This window comes from Sminthopsis crassicaudata, chromosome 3 (assembly GCF_048593235.1).
Source record: "Sminthopsis crassicaudata isolate SCR6 chromosome 3, ASM4859323v1, whole genome shotgun sequence".
In the NCBI taxonomy this organism is placed as follows: domain Eukaryota; kingdom Metazoa; phylum Chordata; class Mammalia; order Dasyuromorphia; family Dasyuridae; genus Sminthopsis; species Sminthopsis crassicaudata.
The window spans coordinates 473,730,988-473,753,641 of NC_133619.1; the positions used below are offsets into that span (position 1 = coordinate 473,730,988).

The 22,654-nt window shown below is 34.1% G+C and overlaps 1 protein-coding gene across 8 annotated transcripts in view; it reads right to left on the bottom strand.

Annotated features, from left to right (window-relative positions):
• The window catches only part of BRCA2 (BRCA2 DNA repair associated), a 73,403-nt gene extending 50,749 nt beyond the window's left edge, over nucleotides 1-22,654 (bottom strand). For 3 of the 8 annotated variants that reach the window (XM_074303526.1, XM_074303525.1, XM_074303523.1), the window contains exons 1-9: nucleotides 21,933-22,644; nucleotides 20,103-20,354; nucleotides 13,035-13,149; nucleotides 11,695-11,744; nucleotides 11,546-11,586; nucleotides 11,138-11,249; nucleotides 9,208-9,257; nucleotides 4,557-4,671; nucleotides 1,643-2,746 (exon numbers count right to left, since the gene is read on the bottom strand). In XM_074303526.1, coding sequence (XP_074159627.1) covers nucleotides 1,643-2,746; nucleotides 4,557-4,671; nucleotides 9,208-9,257; nucleotides 11,138-11,249; nucleotides 11,546-11,586; nucleotides 11,695-11,744; nucleotides 13,035-13,149; nucleotides 20,103-20,354; nucleotides 21,933-21,978 — 1,885 coding nt within the window. In that variant the 5' untranslated portion in view covers nucleotides 21,979-22,644. Of the gene's footprint in view, nucleotides 1-1,642; nucleotides 2,747-4,556; nucleotides 4,672-5,435; nucleotides 5,455-9,207; nucleotides 9,258-11,137; nucleotides 11,250-11,545; nucleotides 11,587-11,672; nucleotides 11,747-13,034; nucleotides 13,150-20,102; nucleotides 20,355-21,932 lie in introns of those variants that run through there. The other 5 variants (XM_074303531.1, XM_074303530.1, XM_074303529.1 and 2 more) reach the window with 4 other exon arrangements.

Genomic DNA, 22,654 nt, shown 5'->3' on the forward strand with positions numbered 1-22,654 from the left:
AAGGTTAAAAATTTTAAGAAATTCCCCCCTTCCTAATATTTTTGTAAGTTTTGCAATTTACAAATATAGACTTGTGACTTTACATGTAAACTGCCATGAAGAGCGTCACAATAGAATAGTTTGCTTTGTTTTTGCTTTTTTTTTTTTTTTTTTCCCCTTTAAAAAGCTACCCTTTTTTGGAATTTGAATAATTGATCATGGAAAGTTAAGCAAATATTCAATGAACAAACAAAAGACATATTTGTCTAAGATGACAATTAAATTATTATACAAATTGCCAGATATAGCTGATGACTGTAATATTCTGTAAATTCTAATTTATCTTTAGGAGTTCCAAAGCTATTAATTATCACTGGAGAAATTAACAAAATAGTTTTAACTTTGTGCACTATAAAATCATGTCACATAAACCTAGCTATACTGCTTGACTACAATTCTGTTCTCCTTTTATTTTGTTTTTGAGTACCTTTTCCCCTCTCTTATATTCTGATTATTTCAGTGAGAACATTGAAGTTTCTCAGCATCATTATCTACTGATTCCTTTCTTCTGATCATAGAAGATTAAGTATTCTAATTCTCACTAAGGTTAGTACTTCTATTTACATCCTTAATTCTATCCTCTCTTGCCTTTTCCAAGACTTAGCTTTAGCAGTTTTTCTTCATCTCTCATTGAATGATTCTTTCCTATCCATTTACACATAGGCTTAGATTTCCCCAATCCAATCCTGTCTTTCTTTGATCATTTTACTCCATTAAACTGCTCTCTCACAACTCCTCTTCCATTCACATTTCTAAATTGGGAGGGGGAGAGGAGAAAAGGGAAGCAAAAAACCCTTTCTATTCAGTATACCTCCACTTCATTAACCCCTTTCTTCCCAATATCTGACTATCAAGCTTCTTTTCCTGACATTCTAATAAAACTGCTCTTTAAAAAGTTAATACCAAAGGCTATCTAACTGCAATAGTTGTGACCCTGCCAATCATTCATGTTTTTACAAAGCTTATCCACTGTTCTGCAAATAGTCTATACAATCACAAGACAATTTATGTATCATAAAATATACACAATGGTCCTTTCATATCTCTTTCTCTATCATTGGTACTGCTATCTTTAGAAAATAAAAAGACAAAACAACACAAAAAGCAAAAATAAAAAGTATTCCTTCATTTTAGGCCTGTATGAAAAACATGATTGGTATACATATGTGGGTATACTAAATAATCATATTAAATGCTTCCCATTTAAACTCAGAAAAGCAACTGCACAGTTATATAATTATATTTCAGAAAAATCTATGCAATGAGCTTTAATATATTTAAAATAAAGCTTCTATCTTAAATGTAATACCAGCATAAAGTTTTTATGAAGGTTTATTTAGTTTATGAAACTCTTACTCTGACTGAAAATATACATCTATCTAAATACAGAGGTCTAATTAGTTACTAGTCATAAAAACCACAAACTAATTAATTATGTAATTACAAATGGTCTGACTTTAGACAAAGCATAAAATAGATGTTAAATTGATATCAATGTTATTTCTGTATAATTTTAAAATTCATTTTATATAGCCAATGCTGAATGTTTAAATTATGATAGGAAGAAAATCACAACTAATATCAGTTTTAACAATATAAGTACCTGAAACAGCATCTGTGAATTCAGGATATATACCAGAAGAACTCAATTCTAAACAGGATGATTTAGAATAGTTCATTGATTCTATTTCTTGAGATTTTTGTATATTTTCACCTTGACAAGATGAGTCATCATTCACCACATAAATAAACTTTTTGGTCTTCTTTTTTAAATGAGATATTATACCTGTACTGTTCAAGGATGATGATTTACATTTGGTAATTGTTGGACAGTGTCCTTTACCATCTGTATTTGGAGATAAGAAACTGTGCTCTCTAGGACAAACATCATTTACAGAAGAGTTGGGATTTTCCAGTTTATTTCCAAGAATTTTAGATTCTGTAGTACTATCTGTATTGACTGTGCAAAACGAAGAACAATCCATGCTGATGGTTTCTTCAGATGTTTGTCCCATCTTGAATGGGGAACTTTTTCTATTTTGAGATAAAGATTTCAAGGGAGAAATTTTAGGGGATGACTGTTTTAATAACAGAACAGTTTCTTTCTGAGGTATGGTAATTTTCCCTTCATCCTCCTCACAAACTGATATTTCCACATTTTTAAAAGTAATGAGGTTGGAACATTCACTGTCTGAATTTGCTGATCTTTCTCCTGAATCTTCGTCACAAAAAGAAATATGTGGCAGTGGTGTTTTCTCTATCTGTGTTACATTTAGACCAGAAAGATTTAGTTGAGACCATTCTGTTGCTGAGGATGGAACATCATACTTCACCAATTCTTCATTAACATTCTCAATGGGCTTCTGAATTTCATTTTTTGTAACTTTTGAAATAGATGGATAACAGTTTTCTAGTTCAGTTTCAGAAATACTTGAATATCTATCCTTATTTAATTTTTCAGTTTCTTCACATTCATTAGTTTTCATTTTAAAATATTTTTTCCTGGTCTTGTCAAGTTTTACTTTTCGTAGACTTCCTATTTTATAATCAGGAAAACTAAATAAAGCATCATCTTCTACAGGTGTATCAGTGACTGGACCACACACTTCATCTTCCATAACATTTGGTATATTTTTCATCATCTTTCCATCATGGTCTTCAAAGTTATTTCCATCACCAAATGAATCATCTATCATTTTTTCCAGTTCTGTTAAATTAAAAATATACCATTATAAAAATCATTAAAAGTACCATTCACACAAAAATTATATGAAGCTATTTTGTTATTTCAAAAATATCCATGTACGTATATATACATATAATCAGTTAAACAGAGAGGGGAGGGGAATATCTTTATCCAAATTATAGGAAAGTAATAAAATACTAAACATTTTCAAGTTACACAGCAACGACATTGTATATAGCAACAAGAAGATTATGTGATGATCAACTGTGATGGAGTTGGCTCTTTTCGGGACAATTCCAAAGGACTTGTGATAGAGAGAGCCATCTGCATTCAGAGAGAGGACTATGGGGACTGAATGTGGATCACAACATAGTATTTTCACCTTTCTCCTTGGTAGTGGTGTTTGCTTATTTGTTTTTTATTTTCTCATTTTTAGCCCCTTTTGATTTGATTCTTTTTGTGAAGAATGATAAACATGGAAATATGTTTAGAAGAATTGTACATGTTTAACCTATACTGGATGAGGGGAGGTGGAGAGAAAGAAAGAAAAATTTGGAACATAAGACTATGCAAGGGTGAATGATGAAAACTATCTTTGCATGTATTTTGAAAAAAGATATTATGAAAAAAATTAAAAAGAAGAAAGTTCAGTTACTATTGTTTCATATTTTCATGTTTCTCATATTTTTAGCAGTACGACTGAAGCTAAGCACTCAAAGGCAAAACCAAGGTAGTCCTTGATAAGGGCATTGGGGAATTACTTATAATATCTGTTTCATCAAACTTAAATATTTATGAAGTATCTAAAAATTTGACCTTATTAAGTATCTAAAGAATATTCATGTTTTTAGTTGTCAAATTATTCAAAATGCTTTTTATTCTTAAGGATATTAATCCTTAGTGTTTTCTATTCTTTTTTTCCCTGAGGGAATTGGGGTGAAATGACTTGCCCAAGGTCACGCAGCCAGGAAGTGTTAAGTGTCTGAGGCCAGATTTGAACTCAGGTCCTCCTAACTTCAGGGCTGAAGCTCTATCCATTACATCAACTAGCTGCTCCATTTTCTATTCTTTTTAGAAAGGCAGCAGATATAGTGGAATGAGAACTGGGCTTTGGAATCAGGAGACAGATTCAAATATTAATAACTAACATACTCTATGAGCCAGTTGTCTCATATGCAAAATGAGGCATGTAAAGGCACCTATCCCATATCTATTTTGTTGTACCTTGTCAAAAGAAGTAACTGTGCAAAGCACTTTACAAAACTGAAAACTCTTAAAAAACAAACAAACAAAATGCAAGGTAGCCCAAAAATCATAGTTAAGCTTTATTAAAGTTTTAAAATGCATTAAGACTTTTGGAATATCCTGTATAAATGTGTGCCACAGATTTTTTTACCAAGGAGAATCAAATCAAATCTCCTTTTTCCCCCCTCTTTTATTCACTCCTCAAGTAAAATGATTAAACTGAGAGAATTTTGATAAATCCAAATACTCACCTTAGAAAAAAACAGAATTGTAGCCTAGTATTGGGGAATGAACATTGGACTAAGAGATGGGAAAACTAGGATTCAACCCCAGGGACTAGTGTGATCTTGGGCAAATCCTCTTCACCTGGAGGAGCTCTTGTTTATTACCCAAGTATAAAATGGGAGTAGGAATACTTTCACTAATTACATAAGGATGTTGGGAAACAGGGATTACCAAGGAATTTACTAAAGGAATGATCTTAGGCAGATTTTTTATGTCTTTTCACTTAAGGTGGCAAAAAAAGCATCTAATTGTAGACTAATGGTAATGAGGCTGAGCAAATCAGTAAAACACAGATTCTTACCCTGGCTTGTGACAGAGTCTTCTGCATGTGTATTTTCAATATTTGGCACAGAAGAGGTGGTCCTATCAAGTCTCTTAGGACTTTCACCATGCTGAGATACAGATTTTTGCAACATCTGCAAAAATTAAAAATAATGATATAAAAATTTCAAGTCTTACATTTTTACATGTTAAGCACCTAAATTTTAATAAGTCAATGATATAACCTATTTCTAAAAGTAATGTCACAAATTAAAGAAATTTTAAATAAATAATTTATTAGGTATAGGAGATTGTAGGTGAAGAAAAACACCACAGACAGTGGTGTGGGAAAAATGGCATAGGAAGAGAGTAATGTTATGGTATAAGACAGATTCATATGGGAGGCGAAGTCATAAAGTAAAATTTCAGCTTAGATTAAACAAAAAGCAAAAACTGTCAAGTATTAAGGATAAATTTTATAGTAGTGAGCAACAATGGAGATATGAAGAACAAGTCTCAATTTCAGCAGTCCCTTCCCCAAAAGATTGTTGCTGTTGTTTGAATATTGTTTAAAGCTATAAAACCAAGCCTTAGTTTTTAATAATTCTAAAAATAAATTTTTACCATGTCTGCTTCTCTACCACGTATATTTTACTTAATGAGTAAAGATTACTTAGACTTGTATACCTTATCAAACCAAGCAAAAAAAAATGCTACTAAACTAAAAAGTGTTGGAAGAATGACTAGAGGGGAAGGTTCTATGCAACTTAAACTTGAATGTGTTATTTGGTAATTTTCCCCACATAATAATCATTTGAGAGGTCTTGTGTCACAGACATCCTGGAATCAGGAGCACCACCCAGAGTTCAAGTCCCATCTCTGAAGCAGAGTGGTCTTGGGTTCTGGACAAGTCACTCACCCTCTCTGTATATCACTAACACTCTATACTGCAGAATCTTCATTGGTGGAGGGAAAGTTTTCATGAGGAGTTCCCAGTACCAATAAAATCAGGCCAGAAAAATAATCACCTAGAAATGATTCATATTATTAATAACGTATAATTTTTTGTTCCAGATTTTGACTACAGATTGCAATCAGTCAGCTAATATGAGTGTCCAAAATGAAAGGACATGGGAGAATCCTCATGGGAACAATCTCCAGTTAGACCATATCTAGAATATTATGTCCAGTTCTGGGTATATTTGGATATTAATGAGTTAGAGAATATACCAGAGACAGGAAACAGGATGATGAAAAGTTTTGAAACCATTACTTAATAATGATGAAAGGAACTGGGAAATATTAATGGTAGTAAGAGCTGTCACTTACATAGCACTTAATGGATTGAAAAGCACTCTATAAATATTATCTTCACAATAACCCCTGGGAAATAGGTACTATTATTAACCCATTTTACAGAAGAAACTGAAGCAGACAGAGGTTAAATGACTTGCCCTGGGTCATCCAGTATAAGTATCTAGAGTAAAATTTGAACTCAGATTTTCCTGATTCCAGGACAACTGATCTTTCCACTAAGCCACCTCTCAGTCTGAAATGATGGAAAGATCTCTTTCTCTTCTCCATACCTGGAGAATTTAGACGTTAAATGTATAAAAGTCTAGGTTGGTTATAAAAATACAGTACTAATTATAATTCTATTAATTTTTATCATATATGCATTATTACCAACCATGCACCATAATATTGATTATATCATTAAGTACATGAATTTAAGACTAAATTCTGTTGATTTATGCATTGTTCTTATTGTCAAATTACTTGATGTATACAACTTATTTATTGTACATAGAAAGTTGTTTGGGAAAAACCTATAAATTATTAGATGCCTTTAATTCATTTCAAATAAGTAATGTCCCAAGTCCTAATCCAAGTCTTCTCTTGGAATAGATGGAGTAGAAGACTACTTGCATGCATTAATTAAGGCTTTACAAGGTTCCAGGCACTGTTTGGTGCTGGAGATACAAATGCAAATAATTAAACAAGCTTAATCCTCAAGCATCTCATAAATTGCATGCATCATACTCACTCTAATCTAGAATTCAGGGAATCTTGTCCAAAAAGATGATCACTAGGCAACTAAGTAGCAGAATACTTGAAGAGCATATTAGACTTGAAATCACAAAGACCTGATTTCAAATCTTGCCTAAGATACTTTTTAGCTGCGTAATCCTGGACAAGTCATTTAAACTGTTTCTCTCAGTTTCTCCATCTATAAATTAGTGATAATTATAACAACACCTATTTCCAAGGGTTGTTGTAAGGATAAAATGAGATAATATCGTAAGCATCCTACAAAATTTAAAGCACTCCATAAATGGTATTGTTATTATTATTAAAAATTGCCTAGTAGGAACAATTGGGGATATCATTGCCATCTCTCCATGGCAAGTTTGTTGCCAGGTGAATATGTCTTTTTGATAGGAATAGTACCTGGGATGGTAGGATTGGAAACAAATTTATGCCTATTGATTTCTATCCCTACGGTGTCTACATGTCCTGTAATTTAATCTTGATTTCAATGTTTTAAGAATATACTATTTTAATAAGGCTTGAAGCTCAACCTCCTACACAATGCAAGAGCCCCTTCTCAATTCACCAAAATACTGCTTAAGCACTATCAATTTTGAAAGATCTCTACTCAAACATTTAAAAAAAAAATTAAAGCCAATTAATAGGCCTTTCTTCCTTTGACCTCCCAAATCATTTGGTTCAAACTATTTTTCTGCACTTATGTATCATTTCATATTCTTTAACTATTTGGTACTTTTTACATGATAGCAGAGGAAAAAATTGAATGTCAACCTAAATCCCAGGTTCACCATTTCAAATGAAACAAAACAAACAAACAAAAAAAACAAAAAACAATGACAAAAAATTAAGAGAAAAGTGAAAAAAGATGCAGAAGGCTATATTACTACCATCCAGCTTATCTGCTGACAAGTATACCCAGTGCAGCAGTTTTATGGAGTCCTCATTCTTCAATCAGAAAAAGCTTAGGCAATTTCTGTCCAACTTCCTTGAAATTTCTTTTTTGGTTATGGACCCAGTCTGAACTCCAAAATCTCTTCTCCCTTTAATGGGGGAAAAATATATGGAGCTTGCCAGGCCCGCCAATGAAGAAAGCAATTCTGACTAGAGACCACAACTGAAACCCAAGTAGGAGACTTCATGAATACTGGAACTAAGAGAAAGGAACTCCAACCCTGAACTAAAGAGCAAAAATAAGGAACACAGTAAGAGGGGAACTAGAAATCAATAGCTAATAAATATACAGAAGTCAATGTAAAAGTCTGAAACATCAGGAAAAGGGTATGTTATTTAATCAACATATTGCTTATATTTGGAAATTGCTTTCCATTGTAGTGAAACTTCTATATACCTTAAACAATTGTTCATGTTCTTATAAAATGGACAAAATAGGGAGATGGCACAGCATGAGAGAAACGAGACTATAGACCAGAAACATAGTCTCTAAAATAAAAACTCACAGTAGCATTGAAAATTCATTAGCAAGAAAAAATGAGGAAATCAGAATAGACAAAAAAAAAAAAAAAGAAAAAAAAGAAAAAAAAAGAAAAAAAAAAGAAATAAAAACCCCCACTTTTTGCAGATCATATAATGGTTTAATTAGAAAATCCTAGAAAGTTAATTTAAAAATTAGGTGAAACAATAAACAATGTCAACAAAGTAGGAAGAAATGAAATAAATACACATAAATCAGCATTTCTTTGACTTAGTAACAAAACCTAGCAGGAAGACAGAAAGAGAAACCTTGCTTAAAATAACTATAGTACATAAAATACTTGGAGTATACCTTTGAAGATACACAGGAATTATATAAGTACAAAGCATTCCTTTTATTAATAGAGAAACCTAAATAATTACAGAAATTTTAATTGCTCATAGATAGGCTAATTCATTATACTAAGAAAATTAGTGAAATTAATTTACTTAATCAGTGATATGACAGCCAAATTAACAAATAGGAAGTTTCTCTGATAAAAGGTTAAGACCTTTCTCTAAGACATAGGGAACTAATTAAAATTTATAAAAAATTTTCCAACTAGTAAATGATCAAAAGATTGAAATTCTGATTGACTATATTTGTTATGAGTTTTGGGTTTTTCCCTTTTTAAAAAGAGGACTAAATAACTATTTATGTGAATTAAAATCTATTTTGATACATTAAAAACCTTTTAATATTTTAAGAAGTTACCATTTAAAAAACTGGTCAGAAAGCCATTTGGCTAGCTATACTTTGTAATAAACATGTTAGTTAAATAAATCTAAGCTGACAAAGAACTTTTGGATACAGAATGCAGAACGGGACATCACCAATGGAGTTTTCTTTGTTACAAGAGTTTTGTTTTAATTTTGTTTCTCACATTAGGGAGGGGAGAGAAGGGAAAGAAAGTTAAATTTTTGTTCACTGGAAAAAATAAATAAAAAAAATTATTTTAAAAAATTTTATGAAACTGGTCAGGAAACTATTTGGCGAGGAGTTCTACTTTGCAACATACATATAAATTAAAAGTTGATTGATTGAGAATTTGAATGTTTTCAAAGCTGGGCTATTGCTAACTTCTTCATAATTTAATTACTAAAAATTGAAAGTATATAGGTAGTACAAAATAAAACAGCATATCACAGATTCATAAAATTGTACTTACAATTGTAGTATCATTAGGAATCCTAGCTCCAGAAGTCTGACCATCTCTGACTGAAAACCAAAACAAAACAAAACATTAAATTTTATATTATATAAGACTTAATAGTCAGAAAAGATAATGTGGATAATTGTACTTATGGTTTAATAACAGCCAAATCTTTTTAGCATTCTTCAAGTACTCAACTATATCTTGATCTCACACATTTACAATGGATAAATGAGCTTTCTTTCTTTTTAAAATATTTTTTTTAATTATAGCTTTTTATTTACAAGATATATCCATGGGTAATTTTTCAGCATTGATCCTTGCAAAACCTTCTGTTCCAACTTTTCCCCTTCTTCCCCCCCCCCCCCCTTAGATGACAGGTAGACCAATACATGTTAAATATGTTAAAGTATAAGTTAATACAATATATGTATACATATCCATAGTTACTTTGCTGCACAAGAAAAAACAGACTTAGAAATAAGATAAAAATAACCTGAGAAGGAAATAAAAAATGCAAGCAGACAAAAACAGAGGGATTGGAAATGCTATGTTGTGGTTCACACTCATTTCCCAGAGTTCTTTCACTGGGTGTAGCTGGTTCTCTTCATTATTGAACAAATGGAACTGATTTGGTTCATCTAAACGAGCTTTCTATTCCCTAAGAATGAGACTCCAATTTCTTAGAAAAATCATCCACTAGAATGTGGGTGACCCTGGACAAGTCACTTAACTCCTATTTGCTTCATCTGCCTCATCTTATCTACCTCCCAGAGTTATGAGCAGCAAATTAGATAATAATTGTAAAATACCTAGATGCTATATAAATGTTAGATATCACCACTCATTCTCTCTTTTCCTACCAAAAAAAAGTTTCCTTTTAAGGCACTAAGGCAATGTTCTAGTTTTAAAACCAATTCTTCCTCTTCAAACATCTGATATTTATAAGACATTTTACAGTTTATACTTTATGAACAATCTATCACTTGATATTTTCTTCACTCTCTTTGCTATTGCTCCTTTCCATCTACTTTTAAATAACGATCAGGTCTCCTTAATCCTAGAAAAAGATTTTTCTTGAATCTAATTCTATTTTTTTATTCTCTTTCAATGCTAAACTATTTGAAGATGCTTTCTACATCCTATGCCTCCAATAAAATCTATCTCTTCTCAACATCCTAAAATTTCACTTCTGTTCCTTCTTTTCTACTTGGTTTCTAGAATGCACTTCCCTCCTAATAATTCTAAAAGTGTCTACCAAAATTGCCACAGAGATCCTAATACCAAGTCATCAGTCTTTTGGTTTAACATACAAGCTCCTTGACTTTCCTTCCCAAAGTTTTTGATACCAATGAGAAGTCCCTTCTACTAAGAAGCTTCCCTTCTCTGGTTTTAGACATACCACATTCTTGGTTATTCTACTTGAAGTTTCTGTTTTTAACACCTGTAAGGGATTTTCATGTCTTTCTTTATTGTCTTCTTCTCTCTTTGCACTCTCTACCCTGACTATGCTCAGTCTCAGTCCCTTTTAAAATCCTTAGGCCTTTATAATTTGGTTTAGACTTTAAACAGCTAATAATTCATATCTCTCTCTCTCTCTCTGTATATATATATATATCAGATCACATCCTTTGAGGCTTATGAATTAAGAAATAAATGTTCAAATTTAGTGCCTATTCAAGAGTCAAAATAATGTTTTTCATTCAATTAATATTACAGGTAACATTCCCCATTTGCCTAGAAAATTCCCAAAAGATGCAGAGAAATGCCTTGCTAAAGGAGGCAGAATTGGGTTATAAGCACTAGTTTGACCATTTAGACAGAGCATTACTATGTTTTTAAAATTTTATTTGCTTTTTTTTTTTTTTTTTGGAGAGGGAAGGGAGAAGCATTACTTTGTACTCAATCTATTTTTCATCATATGATATATTTTTGATAACATTACCTATTAACACAGTTGAACTGAGGGTGGGAGGAGTGGCCAAAGAGCTAGTCCAAGACATATCTGGATCCACCTCTGCTCCCAGACTTTCAGAAATGTGTTTTGGTGTATTAACCTGAAAATGAAAAAAAAAAAAAAACCTTACACATACATACATACATATACACATACAAATACAGTGTTTAACAGACTCTCAAGAAAAAAGAAAAACAGAGTCTTTACATGCCACTCAATCTTGGTGTACTTGGTTTCACAATTTTAAGATGAAACACATTTGCTTATTAAAAAATGACAGTTAATTTACAGAAATGCAATGAAGATTAAAAACATTTGTATGGAGAATCTCAAAGCAAAGATACAGTATATAAAATTTTCAAAAGTTTCTATTATTACAATTAAAATAACACTTACCTTCATTAGTTTAGGAGTATAAAATAAATTTCCATATGCCACTAAAAAAAATGGAGTGAAACTCAGTTAAGCCACCAGATATCTTAACAAACATAAAAATTAAGTATGATTTAAAAAGAATACATACATAAAAATAAGACTATTCATACCAGGCTTTTCCCTCTGTGGAGTTCTGTATGTGCCTTGTAGAATGACTGGACTAAAAATATGAAAACACTCAGATTATTCAATAGACAACTAAAAAAACATGACATTGTACAATATTGAATTATGACAAAATTATAAGAGAATAGCTAACAATTTAAATTTTAAAAGATTTAAGAAGCCTAGATATAACAGCTGTCAAATCTATAGTACTGAAAAACAGAAATAAAAAACTGCACCCAACAAATAATCAGAACTGACCATGTTCATAAAACAAAGTCTGGAGGTGGCAGCATCTTTCAAAATAAACCTTCTCTAACTGTGGTTGGTCATTGTGTTCAGAGTCCCTAACTCCTTAAAAATCATTTATCTTAACAATATTGTTTCGATAATGTGGGAGTGATAATTAGTGTATGATGAATTGAGTCTTACTAAACTTTCTACTCTATTTCAGTGGATTTAATCAATTTATTATGTATTAGTTGGGTCCCTTTGTTGAATGAGTCTGAGCTCTATAAGCCTCTAATTTCAGTTGCCTTTTTTCACGCTTATAATTTGCCATCTATATCTTGCCAATTGCCTGGCAACAGAGGAAAACAATTCCAGATGTCTCATTCTTGGTTTAACACTTTAACAATTTAGCTAGTCTTGTGGGTGTAAAGTAGTATCTCAGTTTTTAAAATATATAATTCTCTAATTATTAGTGATTTTTATTTAGTTATTAATAGCTTGAACTGAATTGGCTATACATATCTTTTGACCATTTATCAGTTGATTATATGGCTCATTATTACAAATATCAATAAGAATGCATTAGAAAGGAGATCTTTATCAAAGAAATTTACTACAAAGGTTTTTTTCCTCACTTATATGTTCCTTTTCTAATTTTAATTGCATGTTTTTGTTTATTTAAAACTTTTTAAATCTCAAATAATCAAAATTGTCTATTTTACTTTTAGTGATTATCTCTTCTTTGGCCATGACACTTTTCCCTCCAAAGATGCAAAGGCAAATTCTTCCTCTAATTTGTTTGTCACTCTGTATATCTAAGTCATTTATTTAAATCAATTTGACTTGGTTTAAATTTGGTGTCAATTGTTGATCTCTATGTAGTTTTTGCTAGACTGCTTTCTAATTTTCCTAAATATATACATATGTATATTTTTATCAAATAGTGAGGTATTTCCCCAATAGCTATGCTCTCTGAGCCCATAAAATTCTTCAAAAATATAACTTTAGCACTCTATATGCTGACTAAAATGTTAGACAATCATGTACAAAACAAATTAAATCAAATGCAGGAAAGCACTTCATTCTATATTCATAGCTTTTAAAAAAATCATACCTTTCACTGAGACAAGCACTGAGAAGTGGACTGGTAGCATCATTTGCTTGACCTAATTTGGTCTTTATTATGCAATAACTTTTCCTAAGTTCTTTATCAAATGCATTATCCTTACCTGCAATAAAACAGAGTAACTAATAAGTATTGCTAAGAACTGTTAATTTTTATCTCTGGGATTCTTTACACTAAGGAGAAATTCTCATTTATTTGGAGTGGTTTGGATCCAGCACAAAGGCAGAGGAATAGAATAAAGACAATTTCTGAAGATCACTTTAGACTTCTTGACAATCTGAATAAAATCTGGCAGCCAATACTTGCAATGAGTTGCCTGGGAAGGTGTGTGAAGTGATTTGATTGGGGGATAAGAGAAATCATTTTGGCACCATGTGGAGAACAGAATGGAAAGGAGACAGAAGTCAAAGAAACCAGCCAGGAAGCACTTACACAATAACCCAAACAATTATGTAGTACATAGGACATGCAGTAGGATAATAGCAGGAGTGGAAAGGTAGGGACTGATGATACATATTAAAATAAAGAAACATCACAGGACTTAACTACTAAATGAATATGAAGGAGGGGGAAGGAAACAGGAGAGTAAAAAATGGCTGAAGTTACAAGCCAAAGTCAATAGAAGCACAAAAGTACAAAAACCATAAAAGTTAAAGTTGAGAAGTTTTAGTGGGAATGATGAAGAGTTTAAGTTTTGAGGAGAGGCTGACAAGGGAAGAGATAACAAAGGTCTTGGTAGCAGGAGTGTTTGAGCTACATTTTGAGGAAACTAGGGAATCTAAGAGGCAAAGGTAGAGTGAGAAAGTACTCCAGACCTGTGAAACAGCTGATGCAAAGACACAGAAAAGAACCATAGAACCACGCAGGAGGTATAGCAAGTGGTCTCATATGATCTAGACCAGAGAACTAATGGAAGCAAGGGCTATACCCAAGAGTGGAAGAAAGGAAGGGGCCAGGTGTGGAGAGCTTTAGGAGTCAAACAGAAGAGTATTATATTTGATATCAGAGGCCACATGCAACTACTGGAGTAGGAAAGCAGTGTGACGGGCAGAACTAAAACCTGGAAAAATCCCTTTGTCAGCTATATGGAAGAAGGACTGGAGTCAGGTGAGATGTAAGCCAGAGATATTAATACAGTCAGCTCTGCTACAGTGCAACCTATACATTACTAAGAATCATCATGCTATGCAAAACTGCATAGTTTTAAAACTTATGGGAAAAAGGGAATTAGGAGCACAACACTCAAAAAGTTCCATCAATGACCCATTTTTAAAAAGACAGAAGATTAATACAAATGGTAGTACAGAATTTCCAGGGACAGAACCAAGATGGTGGGATAGAGAAGCATTTGGCCAAGCTTTCCCAAGATTCCCATCCAAACAACTTTATAATAACCTCTCCAATCAAATTCTGGAATGACAAAATCAACAAAGAGTTAGAATGAGAGTCTTCCAGTGCAAGACAATACAGGAAGAGAGGAGACCTGTATATAGGGGTGAAGGCTGGCCTTGAGCCCACATGGATTATATATCAGAGACAGGATTAAGTGGTGATGATGGAAGCAGCAGCAGCTTCAGATACCATAAGCCAAATACAATAAGGAAAAGTGGCAAATGGTAGGAAAGAGTTTCAAGGGATCTCTGTGCTAGCACTGGGTTTAGGGACAGCTGCTATTTGGCAGCTCCACTGTTTATACCCATTTCTAGGTTGTAGTTCAAAGGTGGTGAGTTATATTTTTGATCAAAAGGCAGCAGAAGCACTGAGAGGCAATATCACTTCTAGTGATTAAGGACCCTGAAGAATTATATCAATTGTAATCCCAAGGAATCAGGGTCTTTCCTACTTCAGGACCCTCAGACGCAGAGTCCACAGATATGACATCTATCCCAAGAAGAACTGAAAGCCCAATATATACCAAAACATTTATTGGTGCATTTTTAGTATGAGCAAAAAACAGGAAATGAAGCAGATGTTCTTTGAAGGAGAAATAACTAAAAGTCAGTCAAATAGGATTTATTAAGTGCCTTCTATGTGCCAAGCAATGGAAATATAATGAAAGGCAAAAGATAATTCCTGTTCTCAAAGAACTTTATGGAAATAATTATGTACAAACAAAATATATGCAGGATTAATGGGAGATATTCAATGAAGAGAATGTCCTAGCATTAAGGAGGAACAGGAATATAATGAAATGTTATTATACTGAAAGAAGTGATAAACAAAATGAATAGAGAGAAATACAAGATATATGAACAGATGCAAACTAAAGTAAATACAATAAGGAGTATAATATACACAATGTCAATGATAATTTAACTCATACTAAATACTCTAAAAATACAATGAATAAGCTTGTCCTTAAAAGGTATTCCCTACCCTCCAACCTTCTTTATAGACAAGGCCTATGAACACTGCAGTTTTTGAGGAAGGATGAGCCAATGCTGTACACTCCTTTTTATGGAGTTACTCTCTGGAAAAAGGAGAAGGCAGGAATAGATTGGAAAGCAAAATAAAAGGTGAAATAAAAGCAAAATATCAAAAAAATTTACATTTAAAAAAGTAAGTTTATGAAATTAGTTCTGTAGTCAAAGGACAACAGTCAAACTAATAGCTTCAATGTTGTATTTATATTTATCAAGGTGAAAAAGAGACCCAGAAGACATACTCCTGCATCTTCAATTGATCCTCTGAGTGGGATTTATAAGAAGACAAAAACATGAAATGAATCTATGAAAAGTTATGAATGGGTTATGACTATTTCATCTTCACATTTGCATAAGCAGTGCTTGACAGTAAGTACCTAAATGTGGAGGGAAAATTCATTTATGTCTCCACAACAAATTGTAAACTCCTTCCTGTGGGCAGGGCGAATATTATTTTTGTGTTTGTATCCCCAGTGTGTTGCATATAGTAAGTTCACCTATCGAATTGTTCTTGTCTTTTTTCAAACTAGTCTTAGATTATTCCCACTATCTACTGCATTCATTCCTTCTTTCGGGTTGAACAAAGCTGGAGAAATCCCTAATTCCATGCTAACTGGATCTACTACAAATTTGTTAGATGATCTCAGCTGAATCCTCATTGTGGCCAGGCAATCTTTTTACATATCCTAATGTTATTCTAGGGATTTTTTCCAAGCCTTTCTCTCAGCATCTTAACTAAGAATCTTGCTTCGTATTCACTTAAAAAACAAAAACATCTCTGAAGTTATTTAGCAAGAATTCTCTTATTCCTTATTTCAGATGCTTTCTGACATTATCTCCCTTGCCTATTTCACATGTTAAACTAGCCTTTTTCCTTTTTAACCTAACCCCCCCCCCCATACAAGTGATTCCATTATATCCCATCTTCTCTACCAGACTGTTCCCTCTAATATCCTCACTCTCTCACTAATCTTAAATTGATCCTTGTTGACTGATTGCTTCCTTCCTGCCTGCAAATATACCTATCTCTTCCTCATCTTCAAAAAATTCTCACTTGATCCAATTCTTCTTACTAGCTACCATGCTATATCTTTCTCTCTTCCCTTTTATGATTGAACTCCTAAAGAAGGATAATAGATGTCCCCACTTCCTTTCCTCTCACTCTCTTAACTCTCTACCATCTGGCTTCTGACTTCACTCAAATGATGCTCTTTCCAAAGTTATTAATGACTTATTAATTATCCAATCTAATGGCCTTTTCTCACTCCTCATCCTTCTTGATCTTTCTTCAGTCAATGACAATGTCAATCATGCTCCTAATGATATTCTTTTTTCTCTCATTTTTATGACCCTGTTCCTAATTCTCCTTCTACCTGTATGATCCCTCCTGTCTCATCCATGTCATGCCTCCTAATGGTGGGTGTCCTGTATAAGGACTCTTTTGGCCCTTTTATCCCCCCCCCCAATACTATTTTTGTTTAGTGATCTCACCAGCACCCATGATTTCTAATTATCATCTCTATATAAATAACTCTTAGATTCAATGGTCCAGTATTAACCTTTCTTGCCTCACCAACTGCCTTTCAGACATCTTAACCTGGATGTTCTATAAACATCTTAAATCCAACATGTCCCAACTGAACTAATTTTTCCTTCCTAAACCCTCCACCTCTCTTTCTAATTTCCTTTTAACTTTTGCAGATACCCTTTCAATCACTCTAGCTTATAATCTAGACGATATTTTTAACTCCTCCTCCTCTCACCAATCTTCTCATATTTAATCAGTTGTCAACTCTTGACATTTCTACCTTCACAATATCTCTTGTATACAATTCCTTGTGCCCTGACATTGCCAGTAGCCTGGCAGGCCCTTTCCATCTCTTATCTTGACTACTGCAATAGCCCAATGGTGTTTCTGCCTGCCTCACGTTTTTCCTCAATCCATTCCATCTTTCACCCAGCTATCCAATTGATTTTCCTAAAACAAAGGTCTGACCATATCACACCCGTATTCATTAAACTCTAGTGACTCCTTATTACTTCCAAGTTCAAATATACAAAATCCTTTTTTGCTTCCAAAATCCTTCATAATGTGAGTCCTTTCCAGACTTTTACAGAGCAATCCAGTGATAATGGCCTCCTCCCTATTCCTCAAACATTCCCATCTTCAGACATTTTCTCTGGCTGCCTACCATGACTAGAAAGCTTTCCCTTGTCATCTCTGCTTTCTAGCTTTCTTAGAGTTTCAGCTGAATTCCTATCTTGAAGAACAAACATTTCCCTAAAGGTAAGTGGTGACATAGTAGACAAAGTGTTGGGCCAGAGTCAGAAAGATCCACATCAAATCCAGCCTCTTACTAGGTCATTTAACCTGTCTGTATCAGTTTCCTCATTTGTAAGATGGGAATAACAGCATCTATCTCTCAGAATAGTTGTGAGGATCAAATGAGAATATTCTTAAAAAGATCTTAGCACAGTGCTTGGCACAAAATAAATGCTATACTACCAGCTTGCTTTCCATTTTCACCTTGCCTTTCCCTCCCCTTCCCCAGTTCTTCTTTACCCTCCAAATTCACCTATAATTTTTCCTATATATATTTGCTTACACACAGTTGTTTGCATATTGTCTCCCCTATTAGAGTGTGAATACCTTGAAAGAACTATTATTTTGTTTTGCTTTTCTTTATATCTCCAGCTCTGAGCATAGCACTTGGCACATAGTAGGGATTTAATAAATGCTAGTTAACTAACTGCATGTTCCAATGCTTTGGGCTTCCCATAATTGTCTGCTGCTTATGTACAAAGGCTATGTTCATATTTTGCAAAATCAGTAATATGTAACATAAGGCCTTACATTCAGACAGGCTTCTGAATTGCAGAATTTTAAGAGTAAAAGAGACCTTATAAAACATCTAGTTTCCTTTTACTGAGGGGAAACCTACTATTTCTAGATAGATCTAATTATTGGGGTCTTACATAAGATCTAAATTTACCTCATTCCAACTTCTACTAATGGCTGCTAGTTCTGCTCTATGAACTGAAACAAAATAAATCAAATGCCCTGTGTTTTTCTTTTCATATTAAACATTACAGTTTCTTAATCTGAACCTCAAATAACATGGGCTCAAGGAAATTCACCATCCTGAAGAGTCCTCTGGATACTACAGCTAAATGATGCCCTTTCTAAAGTGTAATGTTACAGAATGTAACATAATAAAAAATTGAACATTTATTAAATATGTACTACATGCCAGGCACTAAGGATAAAAGGACAAAGAAACAATCACTACTTACATAGAATTTCCAGCCTAACAAGAAAGACCCAACTACATGTGCGTGTTTGTGTATATACACACACATAAATTTATATGTATGCATATGTGTATGAACACAAATAAAGTGAATAAAATGTATACAAAGTAATACAAGTAGCTTAGAAAGGAAGACACTAGCAATTGGAGGAGATCAAGAAAGATGGTGCTTGAGCCACATTATAAAGGAAGAAGAGGGATTTATGAGAAGAGAAGGAGAGACTACATTTCAAGTACGTGGAAGGTGCAAAAGCACACAGATAAGAGGTGGACAATATTACATGTAAGAAAGAGGGAAGATTAGTTTTGCTAAATCACAAAGTTTGGGAAATGAAGCAATATCCAACAAGATTGAGAAGTCTGGGCATGATCCTAGAGGCAATAGATTCCCAATGAAGTTAACTGAATAGGAAAGTCACATGTTCATGGGCAGATCTGTGCTTTTGCCAGCTGTAAGATGGATCAGAGAGACTTAAGAGAGTGTCACTGTTGCAATATTCTAGTCTCAACTGGTATCTGTGTGAATAGGGAAAAACTATCGAAAATGAAGCAAAATATATTTGAAAAGGAAGCAATATCCAATGTAGCTGTGAAATTAAGGTAGATCAGACTGTAAAGGGGCTTTGAAAGTTAGAAGGATTTCATATCTGATTCTAGAGACACTAGGATTAAGTGACTCACACCATCAATCCTGTGCAAAAGACTGTAGAGATAACTCAATATTTTAGCAATACTCTAGATATGATCTAAAAACAATATAATTACTCTCAAAAGCTATTCCTCTCTTCCTGCATCTCAAGACATGTTCCCTTTTTTGGATAGATACCATAGCATACTTGGACTAAGAATGAGTTTTTAATCCACTAAAATCCCTAGATCTTTTAACATAAATTACTTTCTTACCATGTCTTTAGACATCTTGTACTTGTGAAGATGATATTATGAAATATAATACTTTCTCTACATTAAGTTTCACATTACTGATTTAATGTAATATTTTACCCCACCAGGATCATTTGGGATCTGCTTCACAATTCTTTCTTGTCAACATCTCTCCCAGCTTAGTGTCAGCTGCAAATCTGATAAGGATATCATCCATTCCTTTATCAAAGGAACTGATAAAAATGATCAACAACACAGAGATAAGTACAGATCTTTCTAGATTAACTGACAACTCTTTTTCTCCCTTATATGATAACATACAGATGTATCATAGTTTGGAGCTTTTTTCCCTTTGGATATATATGATCAAACAAAACACAACTTTTAATATAAGAAAAATTTTTTACCCTTGTGAGTATATTTAAAGAAAATTCACTCACCTAAGCCTAATTTACAATGATCTGGTCCTCTTAAAGGAGAGGGATACAAGGAAAAATTTACATTTTGTTCTTTGAAGATTAATGGTGTTGATGCCAGCTGATTATAAGTAAAAGGTTTTCGCTGTGGTGTTTTAAAAGAATTCAGCTCAATAATTTCAGTTTTACTTCCAAGGTCTTCTGAAATTTCATAATTATGGGGTGGAGCTTCTGAAGTAAGTTCTTCAAACCAGTTAAGACTTATTGGCCCTAAATCTGTGAGAAAACACAAAATACTTTACTTGTTAAGCTTTAATCAATGCCATTTAAATGTCCAGAGAACTAGATTCATGATATGAGATTTTACGGCTTTCATAAAGAAAAAAATGGTAAGAATTAGAATGGGAATGTTTTTAGTTTGTGGGATACAAGTGAGAAATTCCTAGAAGAGCTATTAAGCAGGTAACAAACATGTCTACTGACCTGTGGTAACACTGGAAAAATGATCACTAATAATGTAAGCTTAATTTTTCCACTCCAATATTCCTTTTCCCCACTATCCCTCCCCCCACTATTCTCACTTCTATCAGTAGCTTTCATCTATTAATTATTTTCTATTTATCCAATAGAAGGTTTGCTTTGTATGTATCTATGTTTGTCTCCTCCATTAGATGGCAAACTCCCCGAGGGCAGGGACTGTATTTTGCTTCTTTAGATATCCCTTTAGATGGGGGGTTCTCAAACTACTTCCGTGGGCCAGATGCCACAGCTGAGAATGTTTATTCGAGTTATGGCAAATGGGCAGAGGGTTGGAGACAGAGTGTGAGTTTTGTTTTTATTACAGTCCGGCCCTCCCACAGTCTGAGGGACAGTGAACTGGCCCCCTGTTTAAAACGTGTGAGGACCCCTGCCTTTAGATATAAGTGCTTGATACACAGTAGGTACTCAATAAATATTTTTTGATTGATTAGTTCACTATGTATAAAAATTGGTACAATTTATTTCTGGAACTTCGATACAAAATGTTTACTTTGGACAGCATTACTTTCATTTTGATAGGCAAATGAGGCAAGACTAAACAACCACAACAAGATGCTTAATAGATGCTTGCTGTAAGAGAAAAGCTGATTAAGTTTTGGGTAAGTGACTTTTACACATGTTTTTACATCTCTGATTACAAGCACTGTATAAGAGACATTGATGGATGTGCAAATGACATGAAGACAGCCCTTAGAGTACCAGACACATAGCAGACACTAAATAAATGTTTACTGTAGTGAATGTTCAGTCATCAATTCTTTCAAGACTGACACATACCGAACAACCCAAGTCACAAGTCACTTACTGTAATAATTAATGTGTGTATTAAAGTTATTTATCTGGCCAGTTAAATATTCGTTAACATTACACCAAATAGAGGGGCAAAAGAAAACCCCAGTTTCTCCTTAAAGACATACAAATTATCTCTAAAGTGTCTTGCACACAAAGTTCCTAGTTGTGAATTTTCCACGGAAGCTGCCAGATTTCACACAATTCTTCACGGGGTGCTCTCTGGAAAGACCCACATACACTTTACACAGGATTAGTTAATGCAAAAACAGTATCTGTTTACTGGCGTGTGGGGGGCAATGCTAAGGAGAAGGAATAGAAAAGTGAACAAGACAAGCACCGTCCTCAAGAGGATAAATAATGTTCTGAAAGCGGGGGAAGACATAAGGAAGGGGACGGGGAGAGGGCGTTTTTGGCTAATTTAATGCAAATAAATATTAATGAGAAAAGCATGGGGGAGGGGTGCTGAGACTGGTGAAAAACATTTCTGTTCTAAAGTCTGAACAATGAAACAAGTCGTCCTACCTGATTCGCTGCACTGTGTCTTAAAAACTTCAAAAAAGGATGGCATTTTCTTGCTCCCAGAAACATTAGTCTGTCAAAGAAGTCTGTAAAGTGGAGGATTATGAAAAAAAAAAAAATCCTGGAGAAATAAGGGGGAGGTTATCAGTGAATGTTAGTACCAGACAGAGGCGCAGCTACGCTGTGGGCCAATCTTCCCATTGTACGGATAGGTAAACTGAGGCCGCGGAAGATTCAATTCGAATCCTGTTTCTTTCAAAATTCCAATCCTTAGGTCAGCGTCGCGAGAACTGGAAGAGGGAAGGGCTGTGACCTTGGTCACGCCTCACACCCGCCCTCAAGCTGACACTAACCGGGTCCGGAGCTGCTGCCCTGCACCCGAGCAGGCGAGAACTCCCGGAACTGAGCGGACCGATATAGGGGAGGTTGAGAACGAAGGGAGACAGCTACGCAAGCTTACGTGCGCCGCCCAAATAGGGGCTCCGACAACTAATCTAGTCTGCACACCAGTTCAGCAAACTTTCAGGTTCTCGCGCCAAAAGCCTGCCGGACTGTCACGTGACCACGTGACGTACGAGCGTAACTTCCGGAATCGCGATTCGGCGCAGCTTTGGCTCCACCCATTGCCCCCTGTAGGGCTTTCCCGGAATTGGAAGACAAATCTGAAGGATTGGGCGGGGACTAGGGTGAACTTGACGTCTCACTCCCACCCGCCTCTCTAGAAA